This window comes from Serinus canaria, chromosome 10, assembly GCF_022539315.1.
Source record: "Serinus canaria isolate serCan28SL12 chromosome 10, serCan2020, whole genome shotgun sequence".
In the NCBI taxonomy this organism is placed as follows: Eukaryota; Metazoa; Chordata; class Aves; order Passeriformes; family Fringillidae; genus Serinus; species Serinus canaria.
The window spans coordinates 3,260,139-3,283,519 of NC_066324.1; the positions used below are offsets into that span (position 1 = coordinate 3,260,139).

Below are 23,381 nucleotides of genomic sequence, written 5' to 3' on the forward strand. Positions count from 1 at the left end.
CCATATGACCTGAGAAAACCAGTCAGAATTTATGTTCAGGCCCCCACATTGCATCCCACAGCAATTTATGGTGGATCAAAGTCAGCAACAACAGAGAAGAAAACCCAGACTGGAGCTGAGAGACTGACCTATGCTGTCTCCAAAACATGCTAGTGTTTGCTCCTCTGTTCTGTTTGAGAGAAGGACTCAGGGAACTTCCTTCATGCCTGAGGAGCATCTTGTGTATTTTGGGAGCAACCCAAGCAGTAGGAGTATCAACTGCATGGCTGAGTTGCTGTTGCTGGAGAGGTTCTAACAAAGGGAAGCTCTTCAAGTCCCAAAGAGCACCATTTTACTCCAGAAATGTCACCTGGGATAGTGGCACAAAAAGCTGCCATGGGTTGTGTTGCTGTATTGAGGTTTGACATTTATCTACCAAAGAACATCCTGAAATGAAGGAAAACCAGGCAGGTTTGGAGTCTGATTAGGAAAGTACAACCAGCACCATCTGCTGCCTCCATGGTCAGTCAAAGCAACTCCCTGAGATGCAAGACTCTCCCTTCCTGAGGGATGGGACAGTTCCACTTCCACCAAGATCTTCCTTTACAGAAAAGACGTGAGGAACTGTAATTAGACTTAGTCAAAAAGAGGAAAAAAAACTGGAAGAGGTTTTCTCAGGAGAAAACTCCCCAGTTCTAATATTAATAGCACTTCCAGCCTGAGCTGTGATCAGAAAAGGAGAAAGGCAGAGTCCCACAGTCTGCAGGGGTGTTTCATGTACGTGACAGGACTGCCTGGTGTGGGCAGTGTCACAGTCTGCCTTTTGAGTTTTCAAACTGAAAAATCATCTTTGGGATTATTTTAGGAGAACAGCAGGCTTATTCAGGGATGCAATTCACTTCCTTTCTGGCTCATCACTGAACCTTGCATTGTTGCTCCTCAGTAGGTACCTGGGCACAGACAGATTTAGTCCCTCTTGGACACGAAGGAGCAAACTCCTAAAATAGCAGCAATACTCTGAATTCACCAAAGAGTCCCAGGTGGAAAGGAGTGTACTATATTGGAAGCAAGCTCAAGGTGTTTATGAATTGTAATTATTTATTCATGAGTTATTTATGATTTCTCTGGCTTCAGCTCAAATTTTCTTTTAAAGAACTGTAGAAAAATTAAAACAAATCCCATCTTGAAAATGTATTTTTGGATGAATAAACGCTACCAACACCACACATGCATGTGCAAGAAGTTATTCTGAGACTTATAAATCAAGTATAGTGAGCACCATAAATTATTCTCTTTAAATAACCTAGACTTAAGTAAATAGCTTTGTTGGTAAATCATTTGAAAACCTGTCCACCCCCACCTCTCACCAGGAGAGTTCTGTGAGCAGCTGATGTACTCCAGCTTCTGTTTTCTCTTGATGTTTAAATTCTTGGCCACATCCTCTCATCTCACCAAGCTACACTTGGCAGAGGAACAGAGAGAAAAGGATGAGCTGGCTTTGCTCTGTCTCTGTGGCTGCTCACCCGTGGCACCAGCCAGGTGGGCTGCCCTGTGCCCCCTGCTACCTGAGGCCACCTGAGGCAGCTCCAGGTTGCACCAGGGTGTAAAGTGGCTGTTCAAATGTCACTGCTGCAGAGCCCATCCTCTCCTGCTTTCTGCAGGGGGTGATGCTGGGTTTGCAGCACGCAGAGATTTCCATGAGGACAGCAATTCCCTTTTAGAGCTGGTTGTAGCTGCCTTTGCCTGCTGCTCCTGCCCTTCTCCCCCCTTTGGGAAATGCTGCTGCAGCACTTCACAGCAAAGCTCTGAGGACATGTCAGCCTCCACAGATCCACAAGGCTCACACTCCTTTACCAGTTCCATAGTCCAACAATGTCACAGCCATTCCATTTCCACTTCCTGCCTGTGAAACAGCACAGACCAAGCTCTTCTCCCCCTGGGGGGCCACACACCTCACCCAGCACAGCAGCCTCCACTGCCATGGACAGGGAAACGAGGCAGGATCAGTCTGGCCCAGAGGTCCAGGTAGAACCTCTGCCTCCCAGCAGAGCCAGCTGGAGGTGAGGATCTCCAGCCCTAACCTACAGCTATGGCTGCACATGGTTCATTTACCAATTTCACCCCAGGCACAGTTTTCAGGGGAACTGAGGGAAGGATTTGCTGCAGGAGGGGCTCTTCCTCCCACGAGCAGTCCAGGGCTGCTGCCATGGACTGCTCTGTCCCACTCTGTGACTGGCAAGGAATGTTTAGAGCCAGGCATTCTGCAGGCAGCCAGAATGAGAAAACTCCCCAAGTGCTTTAAAACAAAACAACAAACAAAAGAAATGCAGATGAATCCCACAGAGAGCAGGAAGCAGCGCAATATCTTCTGATACCCCTTTGTTCTCTCTGGGATTTCACGTGCATTTCATCAGCTCTGCCCCAAACTGAGGGTGCAAATCACAGGCAGGGGAAAATGTGCCATTTATAAAGTCAGCAACACTACTGAGTCACAGGGATAATTGTGGGTTAATCTCCCTTCAACATGCCACTGAGTACTCTGACTAAAAGGCATAACCTTCACGAAAGAGCAAAATAAACAGGTTTCACACCATTTTTCTATACTGGTGGTACCAACCAGCTGCATAATTTCTTTAGAAACACTTTATCTGAACGTATTTCCTCTTAATGAAACGCAGTTGCACTTTAAATTGCAGAGGAATTTACTCTGCTTTCCCTGCAGCCAAACTGCAGATTCCTGCTGCTTCCCAGCTCTCCTGGCATTGCCAGCACTCTCTGTGTGCCTTACCTGCCTCGGGGCCACCACGCACCCTGTTCTTGGTGGTGAAAAAGGGGATCCTCTTCGTTTTAAACCCCTCATCGCTCCTGTGGGCCAAACAAAACAGGGAGGACTCGTGGGGAAAAGATCTTGGAAAGGTGCTGAGCTACATGGGAAGAGCCTGAGCATGCTCACAGCTCTACAGGATCCCACCTGCTCTGGAGAGATGGGAGTGAAACCCGCTGTGCAATCAGACTCCACCAACACTTGTCCAGCCCAGCGGTTTTCTCCTGGCAAATCAACAGAGCTCCTCAAGGCAGCTCTCCCAGCTCTCAGAGCAGGAGCACTTGACCCCTGGCTTTATGGGTGTCAGGGTTAAGTGGTTGTCAAACAGCAGATTGAAGGAGTTTCACCAGAAGTGCTGGAGAACTGACCTGCTGCCACTGCCCGCCCTCCCCAGGGAGACTCGGAGAAGATGACCCACCAGCATGACTCTGGAAATGCACTGGGACATTCAAAAAGTGGTAATTTGTCTTTTGCAACTGACACAGAAACTCCTAAGGACTCCAAAACTGTGTTGGACAGGCACCCAAATGAGAAGATATCAACATGACACAATTCAGTGCAATTTTGGAGATGATAAAGGACCTTAAACTCTCTTTGTTAAACATCTCTACTGGAATTTCTAAACAGAAGAACATCACTCATTTATTGGACGATCTTACTAACATCAGCCTTAGAATCACAGAATCCTTTAGGCTGGAAATCTCTGTGAACTTGCAGCTGGTTATACTTCCATTTAAAAAACAAAGACTTTTCATTTTTTCCATAACAATACTCCCACACTAACTAATAACTGCAGTCCAGCCAGATGGTTTATGGTTAAGATATGCTCCCCACAAACCTGTATTTGTAGTGAGGAACTACACAGTGGGCTGAAGAAATTCCTACATGCTCAGAAATTAAACTGCCATTATCAATAATCTATCCACTTAATAAATGATACAGTGTGCTAAATGCCCAAAGAATTCAGCAAAGGATAATTCATCACTGTCACAGACACACAATGTACTTGGGGACATGGTATGTGGGTATCAATGCCTTCTATGCAGGTGATTAATTCTCTCCTGACACCCTTTGTGTTACACCAGGCATTGGGTTTGCTATTATTTCTTCAGCTTTTGTTTTCTTAGCCAAAACTTGAAAGCAACACTTACTTCCCAAGCTGGTTTTTTGAAAGATCCAGGGACTTAAGTTGTTTGCAATTCCACTTATCCTGCGAAGGCAACGTAACTAACTGATTTCCCAGCAGCTTCAGGGACACCAAAGCCTAGGAGAGGAATAGCCTGGAGTTAGGGAGCACCAAACACACAGAAAAAGCTTTTTAAGCGTGGCTATTAAATAACAGAAGCACCAAGAAAGTACATCTTATTCATCAGAACATCCTGTCCGTGCTGCCCAGCATGCAAACATTTCCTCCCTGTCCCCAGCAAGTTCTGCACGGAGCAGCACCACTCACTCCAGGGAGATTATTGCTCCACTTGCTGACAGATGCACTTGGAAACAGCCCATGCAAGAGGACATCTTACTTTTTCAGTGAGGAAACCTTTCCAAGTGGGAAAGAACAGTCTGATTTACCAACACAGGATGCCACGTAAGGACTACAATTATATGGAATAGATGTGTGTGTCTGCACAGAGTGGGCTCACCCCTGCAGTGCATGCACAAAATCAAGGTGCAAAACATGAACCACTTCACACAAGGGAAGGTTTTGATTGCTTTTTATGACATCTGTATTAAAATGGACGGGATTTGTATTCACTTGCTGAGATTTATACAAGTTACACATCTCCTTTATTTCCTCCCCTCCCAGCAGAGACAGAAATTTTAAAAACAAGTGAAACTGATTGAGACCATACAGTTAACACCACACAGATAGGACTCAGCTGGAAATACCAAGTTAAACACAAGACCTCCTTTGAATTTAACTGAAATATAAAAGAAAAAAAATGCAGTTCCCATTCAGCTTTGTAAAGTTTATGCTCTTCCATCTGCCCTTAATAATGCTGAGGCTCAAATGATCATTTTCATTTGGCTGAAAATCCAATTTTCCACTGAAAAACAGTGCTGTCTGTAGAGCTTCCAACCAGGTTTATCCAGCAAGTCCCCCCACCATGAAAAACTGAGATAGAGCAGAATGTCAGCTGAATTATCTCCTGCCAGAAGTACAGCAATATTAATGAATTATACCCCATGGAAATCATGTTTTACCAGCAGAGACTTCAGTGTCAAGTGTGTTAAATGTTTTATGTGCTCCACGTTCACACAGAAGGTTTATGCCCCTTTTCATCGAGCAGGATTAACGGGGTCTCACAAAGCAGTTTGTTGGCCTTCCTCCCCTTTTTTAGATTGGAAAAATATGAGGTGCCCATGTGACACAAGTGATGGACAAGCAGCAGCGGCTGGAATGGGAATTACCGTGCAGAACACTCCCTCTAGTGATGGAGAGGGGCAGAGCTGGGCTGTGCTGGCATTCTGGGGAGGTGAAGGGAATACAGAGCTGCAGAGTGAGCCACCCAAGGAAGGGGAGATCTGGAAAAGTGAGCACTGACAGCCAAGGCTTTCACCATCACTCGTGCTCCCCTGGGAGGAGAGCCCAGCCTGCCCTTGGCTCCTGGCGTGGGGCTCTCTCCAAGTGTCAGCATGGGGCTGTGCAAGGACAATGCCTCAGACTTCTCCCCAAAACACCCCTGGGCAGGGGGAGGGAGCAGAGGGAGGCTGCACATCCCAGAATTAGCACAAACTGTGCTCTGGGGGCTCTAACTGGGGTGTTTCTTTTTCAGTCACTGTTTCTGTGTGCCCCCAGACACTGACCAAGGCCACTCTCCAGGGAGCTGAGAGCCTGGGCAGCTTCTCTCCAGTGGCTCTGTGCATGGGGGAAATCAGTGACTGTCAGCTGGCTGTGGCTCTTCAGGACTGAAACTTTGGAGATCTCCAGTCCTTTTAAATTGCCTCTTCTCTCTAATTTCTCCATTTTTTACTGCCTTTCAGTGTGAGAATGGGGGCCTCCAGAAGGGACACAATGGCAGTGGCAGACAAACTTCCTTCAAAGCTGCTGCCACAGCCTGCAAAAGGGTGTGAGATGACACCTGAAGCACCAGATTAAGGTGCCTCAGTCAGGTCATGATGTGGGAAAGCTGACCAGAGTCTAATCTGAATTATTCCACCCACAGGGGGCCAGGTGTCTCCAGGAGAAGCAAAGTAGGAAGAAGCCAGGTAGTCTAGAGAACTAGGACATTGCTTGGTTGGTTTCTTTAGAAGGCAAAAGCCAGGAAAGCTGAGGAGGTTTCTGTTTCTCTCAACAGCACATTTCTGGAGTACACATGGTATTAAAGGACTGAGCTGGTCCCAGTCTTGAGATTGCTCTGCAAACCATGCAAAGGCCAGTGATAAACCACACTGCACTGCAGCCACAGTGACAAATGGCTGTCCCATGACATGTGCTCTCAAGTCACAGGCCTCCTCTGCTGCCTGCTTTTCCCAGGGAGAAAACAGTTCACTGCTGTTCCTACATAAAAATAATACATTATCTGTAGGAACACTTCACTTCCCATTTTTCCCCCTTCCCACATCTGCTTCTGGAGAGGGCTGGAGCGTGAGCACAGCCCTGTTCATCCACACCAACTCTACAATCAAGGAGTAGCCCAAGCCAGGGCTCCTCCAGGCATGAGGTTTCACCTCCTATTGCTCACCACACTCTGGCCCTCAGGGCACTGAAAATATTTTATATTTATTTATTTGGTGAATAAAATGTTGAAGATATACAGACAAGAACTGACACTATTTAGGGGAGCCAAGGCTCACTAACTCCAAAAACATCAGCAAAGATTGTGCTGAGGTCTCTCCCCTTGCATCCTCTGAGCAGCATATCCTAGGAATTGTGCCCTGGAAGCACCATCTAGTGTTTAATATCTGCCATGGTGCCTCCCACCCCCTGGGATGGCTCTCAATGCATTCACAAAAACCAACTTTTGGAGACAATAGTCCATAGGATTTGTTCTGTTTCAGGAGAAATGCCAACTGGAAATAAACAGCCACCAGAGAGCAAAGCCAAATGTGCTGGGATGACTGGAAAGAACTGAGGGAATTCAACCCTCCTGTTCCAGCAGGAGTAAAAGGCACCTTTGCAGCAGATCCTGAGAGCAGGACTGGACATGGAAATGAACCATCACTTCTGCATCCTTCCCACAGAGGCCAGCAGGGAAAAGCATAGAACTTCTGCCCAGATCCACCTGTTTCTCTCTCCACAACCCTGAGTTTCACAAACTTACAGGGAAGCTTGGAGGAAACCCCAAGTTCTGCTTGGTTTCATGACAACACCACGTGAAAGCAGAAATTCTGAAGAATTTGACATAAACCCATGGATCTGTGGTGTCCACAGGAAAGAATTATTTAACCTACAACCTTTAAGATTACAGAGGTCCCAGGCAGCATCGTTTAGGGCATTCAAACATGCTATTTTCAGCACAGAAAGACTAACTCCTAATTACACAACACTTTTTTTTAAGAAAAAGCACAACTATTTGTGAGTGTACTTGAGTACATCAATATTTCAATGGCTGGGGCTTGGAGCTACAATGCAGGGCTTGTCTTCCAAACTGTGCTCCCAAATTCTGCAAACCACAGACATGCAGAGAGTTCTCAGAAGACCTGTGTCAGAAACTGGATACATCTCCCTGGGTGAGGGCCTGAATGTGGTGATTCAGGGGTGACAGCCTGCCCAGGGGCTCTCTGCCACTGCACCAGGTCAAACCAGCACGTGGGCTCCTACCTCACCCAGGCAGCCAGTTTGAGGTCTGAGTCAGCATTAGGAAAAATAATGTGAGAACTAGGAAGAAATGACACTTACCTCAAGCTGGAAGAGTCCTGCTGGAACCTCTTTCAGTGAATTCTCAGAAAAATCCACTTCTCTCAGGTGATTTTTCCAGAACACAGTCAATGCATCAGGCAGGAATTCCAGTGCATTTCGAGATGCTTTACAACATTTCTGGAAAACATAAAAAGCCCCACACTTACAGGGTAGTAATCATCTCTTTAAATAATGTGGCAGATCAGCTGTCACATGTCAAAAGCTTTAATAAATTAATTTTAGGTGGTCTCTTTAGGTACCTTGATCTAGATAAATGATTGGGCATGCAGGCACATAAGGTTTGCTAAGGAGAGGCACTCAACGGCTGGTCAAATTACTTGGTGGGCAAAAAGTATTCTGAAAATTATTTTGAAAACCACCCACCCCCATTTGCTTTTCAACCCCAAACAAACACTTCCCCAAAGGATACTGCTCCCCTGATGTCCCTGTAAAAATGAGGAATAAAGTCACAGTGATGGGTGTGGATACAGATGTCCTAGTTTGCCATGGCTTTGGGCAAAGTTACCCCTGGTGAAAGTTGGGTGTTTTGTAAAATGATCCTAACAATACTTCTGCTCAGAGGAACCACAGAGAAAATGAATACATCCATGTAAGACACATTTCTAAAACTTTTCCACCATTGCCATCAACATGGTGAGAACAGGGTGGAACCTCAGAAAGACTGGATCTGAAACCCATAAACCAAATTTGGCAGGGGCACTCCGACAGAAGAGCCTTTTAAGCATCTGACAGCTCTTTAAGCATCACAGTCAATTTTCTTTTTGCATTGTTTCAACAGTTTTTTCAGCCTCTGACTTTGTCAGAGCAGTTCAACTTACCAGGGGGCAGGCCCAGGGGTCTGGAAACACTTTCAGCTGATTTCTGGAAACATTCAGTGTGTTTAGGGACTTGAAGCAGTACAGAAAACCCGTTGGAAGTTCCACCAACCTGTTGTCAGACACGTCAAACTCCTGCAGCTTCCTTAAACCAATCCAATTAGTTGCTGGAAAACATGAAACATTGGGGCCTTGGTATAAGCATGAGAGCTTTTAAGCCATTAAAAGCCATTATTTTAACATTTTGGGGTTCTTCCCTAGAGCCCAGCCTTGAAATACAAGCCCAGCACCGGACTGTACGTACTGTTTTCCTCGTCAAACAACTTCTCCAGAGAGTTTTTGGAAGCAATGAGTTTTTTAAGGTTTTTAAGGTGTAGGAATCCAGTAGGGAGAGTGGAGAGCCTGTTGCTGGATACATCCACCTCGAGTAACCTGGGAGTACAGAACAATCTCAGTCAGGCATCAGTGAAACACCAGCAAAGCCACAGAAATCTGTTTTACCAGGACAGCTTTGGTTCTGAATGAAAGCAGCTGAAGTGTGCCTCACAAGGCAAAGCACAAAACCCTAATTAGAAAATCAACCCTTCCAGGGAGCAGGGAGAGGTGCTCTGGACAGACAGCAAGTCAAATAATTGGTATCAGCCAGTAAATGTCACTCTGAGCCAGCTTAGAGGAGTGGGGCTCACCAGAGCTGGAGAAAAGCAGAGGCAACAGGAGACAACACAGGAATAAAAGTTCCCACAACTGTCCTGACAACAAACTTGGAAACACTGAGAATGCAGTGTTAGGGGCAAATCCTAAGCTAAACCTTGCAGACCAAGAAGCTGCTGCAATGTGCTCTCCTCTCACAGAGTCTCCCTTGAGCCCAGTTTGAGCCTGCTCTCCCTGCAGGCTCAGCTTTGTGGGGAGCACACACCTTGTACAGATGATCTCATCAGAGGACTGCACACTGGGTAACTCTGTCAGCTGGTTGTCAGCCAGGCTGAGCTTCCTCAGGTTGATCAGCCCCCATGGGATGACGGAGGGGAGGGACACCAGGCAGTTGGCAGAGAGATCAAGCTCAGTTATCTGACAGGAGATATCGATCAGCCAGTCTAGATCCACCCAGGGCAGTTTGAGGTTTGACCAGTTCACACACAAAGCCTGCATGTGTCAGACAGAGAAGAGAAAACCACATTAGTGAAATCCCAGTTGGTCTCAGCCCGTGCTACACCACTGGGAATCTGGCAGAGCAGAGCACAGGCCATAAACATTTTGCTCACTTTCCAATCTGCTTCTAGGAATTAAACTGACTCAGAGATGAAATCATGCCTGGATATCAGCAGCCCTCCTGTATCTGCTCCAGGATTTCACTCCAAAGACCAAGAGCAAGCTCAGGCAGGGGACCTGGACCTCTTCACCAGCCCATATTATTCAGCATGGACAGAAGAAAGTGTGAACACTCTCATCAATGCAAGGAAACAACCCAAGGCTTCATTTTCAAGATCACCTCATTGCATTCCAATCCTTGTCCTGGAATGCACATTTTAAAAATTATATTCCCAAAATGCTTTCATGAACTCGTTGGTTTTGACATAACTCATCCCAAAACCAGCCTCAGTGGAATGATTGTTAATTCTCCACCAGGAGGCAGCAAGAACCCGACAGCAAATTTAATTTGCTTTCCAAGGCCCAGTATTTAGCTCTTTGGACTTTTAACCCCAAATTTAGAATTAAAAGGAATGTGTTTGGGAAAAGGAGAGAAAGAAAAGGGAAACAAAGGCCTATCTCAAATGCTCGTTTGAGACTCAGGACTGGTCATGTAGATCAGACAGTTCAAATGTTTTGGAGAATGGAACAAAGGGCAAGTACAAACAGATGCACTTTTTAGATATTGACAGTAGTTGTACTTAGTGCAGACACTGTGCCTTTCAAACCTTCACTTGTGATGCCTCAGGACAGCCCTGCAAATATAAATGGAAATATTATGCCCATTGTGCCACTGGGGAAACCAAGGCAGGGAGCTCCAGCTGTTTGTTCAAAGCTCCATCCACTGCCATGCCACAAGGCACCCCTGTAAAACACAGCAAGCCAGCAGCAACAAGAAATCAAATCCAGCAAAGTCTCCACTGCTACTGCAAAGTGCACAGCACCCAATGGGAGCTGCACTGCAAAGCTTTCACTCTCACACCAAACACATCCTGCTTTACTGCCAGATTTCCCATTCTGCATATTTAACAGCTTCCTGCTTAGAAACTCTGGTTTTAAATTCAGTATGCAGTTTTCTGAACTCTTCTCTCACCTGTAACACGTATCACAAATCCCTTGGCTTAGGGAAAATGTACTTGTCCTTGAGTACACCAAACAGTGCAGTAATAACACAACCTCACAGCCTTCTTTTAGGGGCTGCAAGCAGGACCTTGAGTCTGTGCTGCAGACTGATAAACCATCTCTGCTTTGCATTTAGATTGCTGTGGATCATTTCCCTCAAAAATGCAGAGGCATGGCCTCAGGGGATTTAATGTGATAAGGAGATACCTGTAGAATGCAGAAAATGACTTCTCAAACCCCAGACAAGATTGTGAAATCCAGAACCTGCTACCAGTTCTGTGGGCAGGTGTCCTGTATCCAAGGCAGCTTTCTGAATCCCAGCAATCAGTGCCCTCCTTCCCACGGAGAGACAAGGACTGACAGAGTCTCTGCAAACTGGAGGAACAGCCAAACCCCTCTATCTGATTTAGAGACAGGGGACCAAATTCAGCTGGTACCACCAACCTGGAAGCAGTGGAGTCACCTTAGGGGTTTGGCTGGCTCAGGACTCTCAGTAAAAAAGTTAATTAAGTGAAAGAAATCCCGACAGCACTGCCACAAAGAGGGGATTTACTCCCAGCTCATACTCCACCATCTGCACTGTTTTCCCAGAAAAGCTGCTGCTCTGATGCCAAAGGTCTGTGATGCCAAACTCACAGAGCTCAGGGCTCAGCCCAACCCTCCTCAGTTTGGGGCTGGTGGTGAACTCTGGGCTAAACCAGGGACAGAGTTCAGAGGATGTTAGCTCAGGGCTGACTGCAGGCAGCTCACTGCTCTTCAGAAGGCCAAGGAAAACCTCTGCAGGCTCCCCTCTCCTGCCAAAGGAAGAATTTCTCAATACAAGCCCTGAAGACTAAATTGAAATCTCCTACTGCAGCAATGTCAGGGGATGCACTGAGGCAAAGGACTGGAAATTGTGCAGAAGCAAGAAACCCCGCTGCTCTTGGGCAAAGGATCAACTATAAATATGAAAAATATTTACTTAAATCTGAGGCTGTCTGGTAAGGTGATTAAGAGAGGCTTTTGTGCATTTCTCCTAAATGATGTGACGTGCTCCAGAACCTCACTCCTGCTGTAGAGGGGATAATCTGAGGACAGGGATCTGCTCCCTCCATCAACAACCCTGCTCTGAATCTTGTGTGGGACTGCTGCAGGGCTCTGTGCTGCTGGTGATGTAAGTGAGATTACCAGGATAAAGAAATGAGAGGAGGATCCCACACACACACATACATTTGTATGCTTGAATATAAAACTATTGGTAAAATATTTCCTATGGAAAATACAGCAGACAAAAGCTCTTCTCTGGCCTGTAATGGAAAAATTAAATATATCTCACACTGCTCACACTGGAAAGTTACATTTATCTCCCTGCTGGCTACATCTATTGAAGGTTGGAATCTGTGCCTGGCCTCTTCATTGCAAAGGCTCTCTTTGGCACTTGTTACCTGTTCCTGTAAAAATGGACAACTTCCCCTCTTTAGCAAAGCTGTGGTTTGCTGTGGGTATACATTTATGCCAGGAAAGAACACAAAAAGGAGAAACAGATATTAGAAAAATGAGATGTAACTCCTGTTGCCTGAGAAAGGGCAGCTGTGCTGGGTGCAAAGGCTGTCTGGAAGGTGTGGCAGCCAAAAGCAGCTCTCAGGCACATTTTGTGCATAGCTCTGCATTCGCTGCTGTGAAATCAATTGGAGCTCAGCTGGTCTCGAGTGGTTCCACTCAGAGATAGCACAGAAGGACAAACCCTTCTGAAGTTCTGGGCTCACTCTGAAATGACCAGTGCTTGGTTTGCCCTCCCTGTCCAAGGGGAGAACTTTGTGACATCCAGTCTGGCTGCCACACACGTCCCAGTTTCCACACAGCCCAGTTTTGCTTCCTCCCAGTGCAAAATCCATCTCAGGATCAGCCCTCTGAGACAAGAAGAAAGCACAGAGGCAGTTTGTCTGCAGCTGCCACAAAGTTGTGTTTTAAAAAGTTATCAGGGTGTGGGAGTGTCACTTCCCAAAGATCTGAGCTCTGCAGACAAACTAGGACAGATCCTCCCGAACCTGCCCCAGTCTGCCAAAATGAATTCAAAGAGAAACATTAAATAAGCAAACATATTAAAAATAAACAGCTACTAGGAGAATCAAGGTCAAGATTCTGTGCTTTTTCTCTGCTTTTTTTCTTTTTCTTTCTTTTTCAACCAGGCCCTTCTGGCAATTAGCTGATGTCTGAAGACTGCTCTCTTCTTTGCTCAGGGTGTGACAACAGCAAAGCTGAGTCATTTTTATAGCAGCTAAGTTAAATATTGCCAGCAAATTCACATAGAAAACAGACCTCTTCCCTGTGATTCAAACATTTATTCCAAGCTTATTCAAGCTGAATTATCCAGTTGGATTTCTTTTTTTCTTCTTAAAGCCATTTTATCAACCCTTATCCATATCTAGAATTCAGATTCCTTTTGATTATCTGTCAACAGAATTAAGAGTAGAACAAAAAGGGCTCTAAATCTACTGCCTGAACCTAAAGGAGTCAAGCTCACTTATGTGGCCTAACACCCAGGCTATTAACAGGAACAGTGAGAGGATTCTGGCAAAAAAACAGAGAATGGAGAAGTTTGTAAAGCTCCTAAAACCTCTCTCCTTATTTTTACTTAACACCAAAGCAGAACCAAAAGCCTGCAATGCTACAAGCTGAGCAGACAGATACTCAACTGGATTGATCAGGGACATCTTTTCACAGCAAAATTTCTGTGGCCTGATGAAAACTGTAAGCATTGAAAGCTCAGGCATCTGATGCTCCTATTCAGGGGGTTAAACTACATGTTGAGGGGGAAAAATTCAAAATGCCTGGTAATAAATTGCTGGAGAACAGTATAAATAATACAAAATATTGTGTGCTCCCCCATAAAGTAGTAACAATACCAGCGTGAGACACTTTTTTACTGCTGAGAATCTGAAGTAGGGAAGATATTTTGCTCATGGCTCCTTGTTAACAAAAGGTTAACAAAAGGCTACCCAAGCCCATTTTTACCTGCACTGTCTGACACAGAAGGGTTCCCATGCTCAGCTCTGTGCCATGCCAACCCTGGGGGACACCAGAGAGCTGGTGCCATCACCTTGCAACCAGGGGGCACAACAGGAACCTAAAGGGAGTGATGGCCTTAGGGCACAGAGGGAATCTGTGCTAGAAGCATCCCAGCTTCTACTCTGGAAGGCTTTGAGCCCAAAGTTGGTGTTTCCTGCCCCCAGCACACCCTGGCTCACACGATGGTGTTTAAATTGCCCCACAGAAGCTGCTGCTGTGTCCTGCACAGTGATGCCATTCAAAGCCTTGATGTTTCACACCCTGTAACTCAGCACCAAAGCCACTTGCACGGCTCTCTAAAAGGGCAGCTAACCACAAGGCTCTTAGCTGAGGAGAAGAATCAGCAGCCACATGGCATGCAAAGACAATTATCAACTACTAACATGATGCCCCTTCAAAACAACATCTCCTCAGGCAGATAAATGGTTACTTACTGTTTTTGCTGGAGCACTACCTGGTAGTGGGGTTGTCTCAATGAAATACTTCCTCAGAAGGTGTTTGCTGGATTCAGGACTGTCCATCAGGATGTAGGAACAAAAGAAAGCTCCATTCCGCAACAAAAACACGGCTACATCTTCATTCCCTTGGGAGAAAAGCAGATTGTTTGCTCCCTTCACCTCAGGTAAATGAACCAGCAGGGAGCTGAACAGAAATCCTGGGAAATAACCACTTCTGAAAAAAACCAACTGTGGGGGTGTGCAAAAAGGAAACTGAACTGTGCAAAGGCTGTTTCCTCCAGTGGCAGGACTCAGTTTGGTCAAACTGAGACAGCAAAGACACTGTGTAAAAGTGCTGGCCCAGGCTCTTTCTTTTTTCTCTTTTTTCCCATCTTATTAAACTATGCACACAGCTGTGCTTTGAAGTGCAAATTACTCAGCCTAAATCAAGCATGTGTGCCAGAGTGTCCATAACAATAATGCTTTTACTTGCAAGGATTCTGGTTTTTAAGGGTCTTTTCCCTAGGAGTTTATAGAGGAAAGTTCAGCCTCTCAGTATTTACAGCAATCTAACTTCCCAAGGCCCCCACTCCAATTTGGCTGAGTCGACAGATTCAGAGCCAATTTCACTTTAATTCATCCTGCTGAAAATCCAACTCCAGACAAGCCATGGATGCCATCCTGTGTGTGAACAGCTCAGCCCATTCTTTGAAGAGCTGGCAGGAAAGGGGCAGAATGTGGAAGCATGCAAGCACACACCTGCCTTTATGGCAGCGTAGAGGGGCAGGCGGATGAGGACGGGGAACTCGTTCCTCCTGACTGCACAGCTCTCTGGGTCAGCACTGTAGGCACGGATCAGGAGCTTGACAATGTCCAAATGGCCCTGCTGGCAGGCTATGGCCAGCATCCAGTTCAGGAGCTGCTGGCAAGTATTAGGACCTACCAAAAACACAGAAAAGGTGACTCAGTTGGTGCCACAGGGCTGTGATGTGCGAGGAATGCCCACGGATAACGGCTGTGCAAAGGGGTTTGGGACAGGCTGAAGCTCCTGAGGACAAAAGGAACAGGTTACACTGCAAAAGTGTGTCAGAGAAAGGTCCTAAGCTGGTCAGGCACAAAGTTTTCAGCTTTACTTAACTCTTCTTCTTTACCCACCCAGCTAATGGGTGAAATTTTTTGTCTGTCCCTGACATAAGCATTCATAAGGCAGCAACAGTTCTGCTAAAACACCAGCAGATAAATAAACATCTGACCCCAAACAGGGATGATCAGGACTGTCTTTGCATCCAGATCCAAACAGACATTGAATCCAAACATCCAAGATTGGCCACTTCTTCCAAGATCATGAGAGGGGATACAAAGAATGGGGAAAACCAGGTAAGCTTTCATGTTATTGGATGAACAGAATGAAAATAAATGCTTCAGTCAACAAAAAAGGAATTGTTTTAGCTTGTTTTTGCTGCAACCTGAAGTCTCCCACAGAAACTTTCATTTCCCCTTTAAATATTTCATTTCAGGTCAACTCTTTACTATTAATTCATAGTAAAGTCAGACAAATGTAATTTAAGGCTAAAACCCAAAACACTACATTCTGATTTTTGCATGAATTTGCTGATGTTTTAGTCATTCTCAGACTGGGGTTTTTTTTCAGAAATAACATTTCCCTGTAGAACACCACTTTTCTCTAGGTGTGCCTAATTCTGGACATGGAACTAAATGCCCAGGACAGAATTATTTCTGCTAACAATAAGCAGTCCCCAAATCTCCCCTGATTCCCCGTAATACCTCCATATCCTTAACAAATTCACATCCTCTCTGAAACACTTACAGGAACATCCACAAGCCCAAGTTTTACATGTCAAGGCCTTTTTTGCAGCTTATCCATGTGGAAATTACATCTCTCTTTGCATTCTTAACAACTCCACTAAATCCCTCACCCTCCTGCTACAAAAAATGGGCTTCACTTAAGCTGTAAGCCACAAGCAGTTCTCACTGTTCCAGGGAGAATCACTGCAGTGCAACAGCCAAATTGCAAATTTAGGCAATTTATACCTAAGCCCTGTGATTGGTTTCTGTGTAACTTCCCAAAAAAAAAAAAACAGTTGGAACGTCCTGCATAAAAATTTCTGAAAGCTGCTGTTTGTACAGAGCTCCTCCCCTGACCCCCCTGAAGCAAGAGCTGGAGGGAATTTGGTCACTTCTAAACTGAGCTAAGTTTCCAGAAACTACTTAAGTCACTTTTCATTACTCAGTGTATTATATTAATATAATTTAATTTTTCTACTAGGTTACTCAGCTTCCTTTCTGGCTGAAGGAAATATTCCATTTAATTGCATCCCCCAAACTGGAACATTTATTTTGCTTACCAGGGCTCCAACAGGACACCAAATAAGCAGGTTTCCCAACAGGTTATTCCTGTTCTCAGTGGGACCATTGGCAACTACTTAGTCCCAGTGAGGAGCTAGAGCTATATTCAGGTGAAATATTGCAGAAGCCAGCTTAGCTCTTGTGTTACTGCAGTGACTGAGGTCAAGGATTTGCCCCAGATGTTCTGCAGGACCTCTGGACCTCAAATGCATGGAAGATCCCAGGGAGAAGAAGTGCCAAGCTCACAGAACACTGAGAGAGCAACAGGGACCCAAACACAGCTCCTGGTCCTGAGTCAGAGCTCTGCCCCCACTGCTGCCTTAGGGGCAGCAGTGTCTGAGTCAAAAAGATGTCTCTGCTCCAAAAAAATTACTATAATAAAACTTGAGTAAAATGTAATTATTATTCTAAAGAAGGAATTCCCCTGAAAGTCAAAACAAAATGTCAAGCAGAGAACAGAGTGGGTGTCAGCTGTGCACCCAAAGTGTCCCTGGCCAGTCAGGCCACTCTGCCAGCACCACTGAGACTGTTGGATCAGCAGTGGGATGATGCTGCATCCTGAAAATCCCCTAATCTCCCTGTAGGGTCTGGGATGTTACCCAGCTGTGAGGCCTGACAGGAATGAACTGTCTCAATGGCATCTCCCTCCACTTCCAGTCTGCAAACATGGAAAATTTTTCTGTATGTGTTTCTCTTCCCCAGGGGGGAAGTCTCCTTCAAGCACAGCAGAGATCTGATCCTGCACGCACTTTCCCATGAACTAAACCCCTCCCTTTCCAAGGAATGCCAAAAAACCCAAATGCCTGCTTGGAACTGCAGCACTCAGCTCCTGAAAAACTCGAGGAGAGGCAGGGTCAGCCAGGGCTTACCATGCAGGGAATCCAGCAGCTCCTTCACAATGTCCTTGTGCCCAAAATACGCCGCCACCACCGCTGCATTGTCATCGTTGGGCTCTGTTGGCAACACCACCAACGCCTCCTTCAGCAGGTACCTCACTGCCTGCAGGTCCCCATATGCTGCTGCAATGCCTAAAAGCTGACACTGGTGAAGGAAACACAGCAGAAGAAACTCTCTGTTAAAGGCAGCAGGCAGAGAAAGAGCATTTCTAGAGCTGTGTGAGTTTATTTGTGCCCACGCCAAGGCATGTCCACTGTCGCCGTGGTTAATTGGGAATGTCATAAACACTAGTGGCCATTGTAATCATTGTTGATAAATTTATTATGTTAATTTGTTGGGGTTTGTATTTTAGTTTTTTGTATGGTTTTTTCACATAATTTGTTGGGGTTTGTATTTTACTTTTTTGTATGGTTTTTCATGTAAGTGCCTGAGGCACAGAACAGTGAGTATACACCCATTTTTCATGGACCAACAGAAAAAGCATTTGCACAGCTCAGCTGCAAAATGCAGTATTACCTGTTTTGGAGATGGCCACTGTGACTGGACTTGACATGCAGGGACCCTCCCAAAACACCCACATCAGCTCTGTGCAAAGAGCAGGCTCAAAAGGAGGGCTCTGAAGGCAGAGCAGTGCAGAAGCTGGCACAGAGTTTGTGATAAAATTCCACACACAGGCAGCAAAATCTTCCCAGGGGACCATTACCCACTTTTGCACTGATGGGGGAATACATTTTTTGCTAAGTCTATAAACTGCTTCCTTTTTACAGGGAAAAATGCATTTCCCTGTTTTGGTGAGCACAGCAGCAGCACCCCTCCTCACAGAGCCTGTGCTCCTACAGACACTGCTCCCTATGGTCTGCCTCATCTTCCTGATCTGTGTTTTCAAGGGCAAACTTGTGTCCCTGAGCACATTCCTGCAGAGCCCCACACAACCAGCCATGCCTGGCACCCACACCTCCAAATGGATTTTCTCCATGAAAAAAAACGACAGAAGACAGCAGCATCTTGAAATTTTGGCATCTTTGCCAATAAAATCTGGGAGAGAGCTGTAACCCAACCCAACCTTTTCCACTTGCAGTGCAGTCTCCTCACAGGACAACCTAATCAACTCTTGGGCCTTGCTGGTGTCCCCAGCTTTGTAGGCATCCTGGATGCTTTCTGTCACAGGGGTCTGGGTGACGGAGACCTCGCCACTTGTGGACTGTTTGCCACCCATGTCCACAGTTCCTGCAGGGAAAACAGCAAAGAGAAGTCAGGGAGAAGTGCCTGCTCGTTACCCATGCACAGCTGCAACATCAGTGAATCCTGGGAATTAAAGAAGTTGGTGATTTTCAGTGGAATTATTTACTGCAGGCAATTTAAAAAAAGAGCCTGATAAAAGAAAGTGATAAATGTTAAAGTTCCGCACAGGGACACGAAACTGAGAGGGACAGAGTTCCCCCATGGCTCCCAGAGGTGGTTTCCAAAGGAAGGTGTGGAAGCTCACACATGTGGACACATGAACCCTTCATCTGCCTGGCACCCTCCTCCTCCTGATGAGGAACCAGGGAAGAGAAGGAATTGTGTGGGACTGGCACCTGCAGGAATTCTGACAAAGTCAGGAATCTGAAGGGCAAATCTGGTATTACTGGCCTTGCTTTGGTCACACTTCACTCCTGACAACAGCCTGATAAAATCCCACTGTCCTCCAGCATTTTCAACCAGAATTTTAGGCACCTCTACAAGTGTGAAATAAAATAAATTGGAAATATTTACTCTGGTGGAAAAAAAAAAAAAAAGTAAAAGGAGATTTTGCAAGATGCCCAGTGTCACCTTAATCAATTCTGGAGAATCTCCTAGACCAGACTTTCTTTTCCTAAATGGTGCTGGGAGCCAGAAGAGCTTTTAAGTGTCAGAGATTAAAAGCTGCAGCCATTAGAGAAGATGCTTTGGTGGGTGGCTGATGAGGCAGGCAGGAAGTCTCACACCCAACCATTCCCCAACCACTAGTACAGGGAAAGCTGCATTAAAGTCACTAAAATACAAGATGTTTTCAGGTCTACTCCTGAACAACAACCAAGACAGAGGAAAAAGGCATTTTCTACTTGAAAACAAAATGTTTTTTTCCTGCTAAAACATAATGAATTATTATTGCTTATTTACAACTGGTTAAATACAGCACTTAAGCCCAGAGTTCTTCACATGTATCAACAAGGATTTATTTATTTTTAAAATAGACATATATGTCACACAGGGCCTAGTTTAATGCAGCCTGGAAAGAGAAGTGAACCTGGAGCAATCTATAAGTGTCAGTAAATATCTTTGAATAATGCAGCCTGAATCACCAGTCAGTTCTGACTAACACTTCTCATCAATTATTTAAACGAAGCTCAAATCACTCAGACATCGGAGATGGCTCCAGAGGCTGGTGCCATTAAAAGTGTGCCCTCAATAACCTTTCCCAGATGATGCAGAACCTGTGAAGGACAAGGGAGCAGAAATCAAGGCCCATGAAAGTAGGATTAAATTGCAGCACAATAAAAAGCATCTCAGAGTTCACACTCATGGGTGTAGTGCTTCCATAATTCTGTAATTTTAGGGATCACTAAAAACATAACATATGATTTAATTTTCATTTTCATGGACATCAAAGATAGGAAAAAAATATTCTTAGGCAAGTATGTTTAAAGGATGACAGAAAGGAGAACTTCAGAGCAAAGTAGTTCTCCAGTCAAAACAACTCAGAACTGGACTAAGAAAATTCAAGAAGTACAGATCCAAGCAAACACTGCAGTTACTGGAACAAGCAGCCTCCCCTCTTGGCACCCTGTGATGAAATCCTGAACCTAGAGAGAAGCTTTGGAATTCCCCTTGGAGGAAAAAGTGCCTCACATCGGAGATACAAACCAGCTGGAAAGCTCCTCAGCTTCCTGCTCAAGGAGCCCTGCAGACCAGGGCTGACAGAGCAGGGCAGCTGCAATCTGCTTCCTACAAACTGCAGAAAGGAGGGACACATTTTACTCAATTCCAGCCTCAGTCCTGATTTTGGGGACTGTCACTCAAGGCCCACATCTGCAGCCACTCCAGATGTAAAAGCACACCCTTTCTGCCAAAGAACTGAGCAGGACCATCTCTCTTTGATTTTAAATCATGGCCTGGGAGGGTGGAGGTACAAGAATCTCACAACCAGAGATTCATCAGATCCTGGTGTCACGTTGCCCTCAAGCAGAGAGGTCTCCAGCCACCCTCCCACACACAGAACTGGGAATAAAAGAGGTTTAAAAGGAGCATTTTCCACCTCTCCTGCTGGAGCTGCCCCACTCCAACCAGCACAAGAAGGGTCACAGGGTTGTGGGAAGGAGGAACTCTGCCTGCTTGACCCTAACTCAAGACCACTTCTGTGTTTTGCCAAATGACTTCTTCACAAAACACTCAGCCAGTGTGCCAGGCTTCCCCTTCCTTACATTTTTGCCCACCCCCCCAATTTCTGAAATCCTTTGTGGTGCAATGGCTCAGTCACAACCCCTGATGCCACCAGCACTGAAGAACATGGGCTGGCCATGAGTTAGGTGTAGAATTCTGGGATCTCCAGGAACTGGAAGGTCACACCTAGCTCCAGGGAGCTTATTCCCAGAACAATCTTCAGTATATTCATTTTAGTCCTTAAACTCAATTTCAGTCTTGTTTTAGGCAAACTTTTATTGACCAAATAAAAACTGCTCAGTTTTGAATATCTCAATTCATCAAGTAGAATTCAATAAGGGTTTCACTGAGTGTAAGAAATCTGGGCAATTCTTCTTTTGGAAACCAATATTTTTATATCAAATATTCTTGTCAGCAAGGTAATGCTACCCATCTCTCATATTTCTTACACCAAAACTTCTTCCTATGATTCCATTCTGCAGGGTAAATTGACCTCCTGCCTCAGACCTGAGGGAAGAAGCTGCCAAAGGTCTCCAGCAAAATATAGTCCTTGTGACTATCAATTGAAAGCCTGAAAAGAGCAAAACTGGTGAGATACAGGTAAAAAAAAATTCCCTCAGTTAACAGCTGTACTCACATGGTGCAGTCAGATTTTAGCAGAGCTTTCAGAGGTTAAATGAGACAAGGCTGGCTATCCATTCCCAAATTTCCAAAAAGCACAAACACCATCCAAGGCATAGCTAAACATCTCAGCAACAAAATTCCCCAGGTCACAGAAGACTTAGTAAATGATACATTGGCTTCTGAAATACAAGGGCAAATTAAGAAGCAGCATGTTCTATAAGCTGCATTTATACTCATCAGTGGGGGGGAAATAAATGAGGAAAGCTACATTTTACTGACTAAAGACTGGTTTATTTCTACAAGATGCATGACTGACCTACCAGCAGCAGTGGCGTTCGTGTAGGCTGGGATAACGTTTTGCCAATACATGCACCAGCCATTTTTAGCAGAAATCTGGGCTGAAATCCAAAGAAATTCTGCTCTGCTTTTAACCTCACATGTCTCCTGCTCCTTGCCTGAGCTCCTCATGGCTCTCCTGTCAGAGCCACCTCACTCACAGCCAGCCCTGAGCAATGTGACAGGAGAGCAACACTGGAGTTTAATAACACTGAACCTCTGCTTTTGGACTTGATTGTGCAACTCGCTGAGCACTGAGCCCAGATGCAGCAAAGGGCTGTTAATTCTTAGATTTTATGGATTTAGGAACCAGCTTGTGCACACTGCACAACAGGGTCTGTGTTCCTGCACAATGCACGTTCTGCGTGCAAGGGATCATACCCCAGCAACTTCTTGGATATTCCTGTACTATCCAAGAAACTCCAGAAACTTTACACACCCAGTGCCATTGTTTTAGTTTCTGCTTTATTGCACACAGATCTGGGCAGTTCCTGTGCTGGCACAGGTTCCTCTTAGAGCACTGCCCCAAAGCAGCACCAAAACCAGATAAATGAAGCCTGTTTGAACTGAGGAACCTGGGGTTTTTCCTCTAGCACCTTTGAACATCTATGAAAATAAAGCCATGGAATTTACTCTTTAATACACAGTCTCTGCATCTCTGCATCATATTTGTGTAACCTCTCCATAAATCCACTGCTTCTTTTCTTTCCTTGCTTTCCACTAAAAAAGCTGTAAGCAAACCCAGGGCTGTTTGTGAGGGGAAAAGGGGAGGCATCTGCTGACACTAAAAATGCATCCATCCTCTATTCCTCACACCACCTAACAGCTTGTACAAAAACAACTAACTTTGGAATTATTTCTCTCTTTATTTCAATGATTTATTCTTTGGAAATACCTTTTATGTTTGGCTTTGCTGTAACAACCCTTTATAAAAGCTAAGGGCAAGACTAATTTCATTTTAAAAAACATCCCAATGAAACCAGAGGTTATCAATGAAAAAGCAATGTTATTTTATAGCCATTAAAAGGGCACAAGGTATCACTTTTAAAGTGCAACAGACTGCTGGTCCCAGCTCAGAGAAACAAAATAAAAATAAGCCTCTTTAATAATAAAGAGTACCATGAGAATTTTAGGGTCATGTGCAGACCCTGTCACAGGCCTTATTATAACAGCAGGTGAAAAAAACCCCTCTAAAATTCCTAAACTGACAGTATGCCATTAGTCAAAGGGGAGGGTTTGCAGGTCAGTGCTGTGAATCAGCAAAGAGCTGCATAACAAAGCAGCACAATGCACAGATTATTGTCTTTATAGCCCAAATCACTGCATCTCTGACACATAAACTCACAAGAGTTTGTAAATGCCACATTAGGCCCTTCCGTAACCAGCAGATCTTTGGCAACTAGGTAGGATATTTTTATTTAGCAGAGGAAGGTATATGATGCTTTAACCCAGGATAAATCAGGAAGCTAACCTCCTCC

At 45.2% G+C, this 23,381-nt stretch overlaps 1 protein-coding gene across 2 annotated transcripts in view; it reads right to left on the reverse strand.

Annotated features, from left to right (window-relative positions):
* LRRK1 (leucine rich repeat kinase 1) overlaps positions 1-23,381 on the reverse strand; it is a 73,673-nt gene that overhangs the window by 35,452 nt on the left and 14,840 nt on the right. For both annotated transcript variants that reach the window (XM_009090040.4, XM_018913974.3), the window contains exons 3-12: positions 18,605-18,768; positions 17,514-17,685; positions 15,037-15,216; positions 14,275-14,423; positions 9,399-9,625; positions 8,787-8,914; positions 8,486-8,649; positions 7,647-7,784; positions 3,955-4,067; positions 2,768-2,844 (exon numbers count right to left, since the gene is read on the reverse strand). In XM_009090040.4, coding sequence (XP_009088288.2) covers positions 2,768-2,844; positions 3,955-4,067; positions 7,647-7,784; positions 8,486-8,649; positions 8,787-8,914; positions 9,399-9,625; positions 14,275-14,423; positions 15,037-15,216; positions 17,514-17,685; positions 18,605-18,768 — 1,512 coding nt within the window. The remainder of the gene's footprint in view (positions 1-2,767; positions 2,845-3,954; positions 4,068-7,646; positions 7,785-8,485; positions 8,650-8,786; positions 8,915-9,398; positions 9,626-14,274; positions 14,424-15,036; positions 15,217-17,513; positions 17,686-18,604; positions 18,769-23,381) is intronic.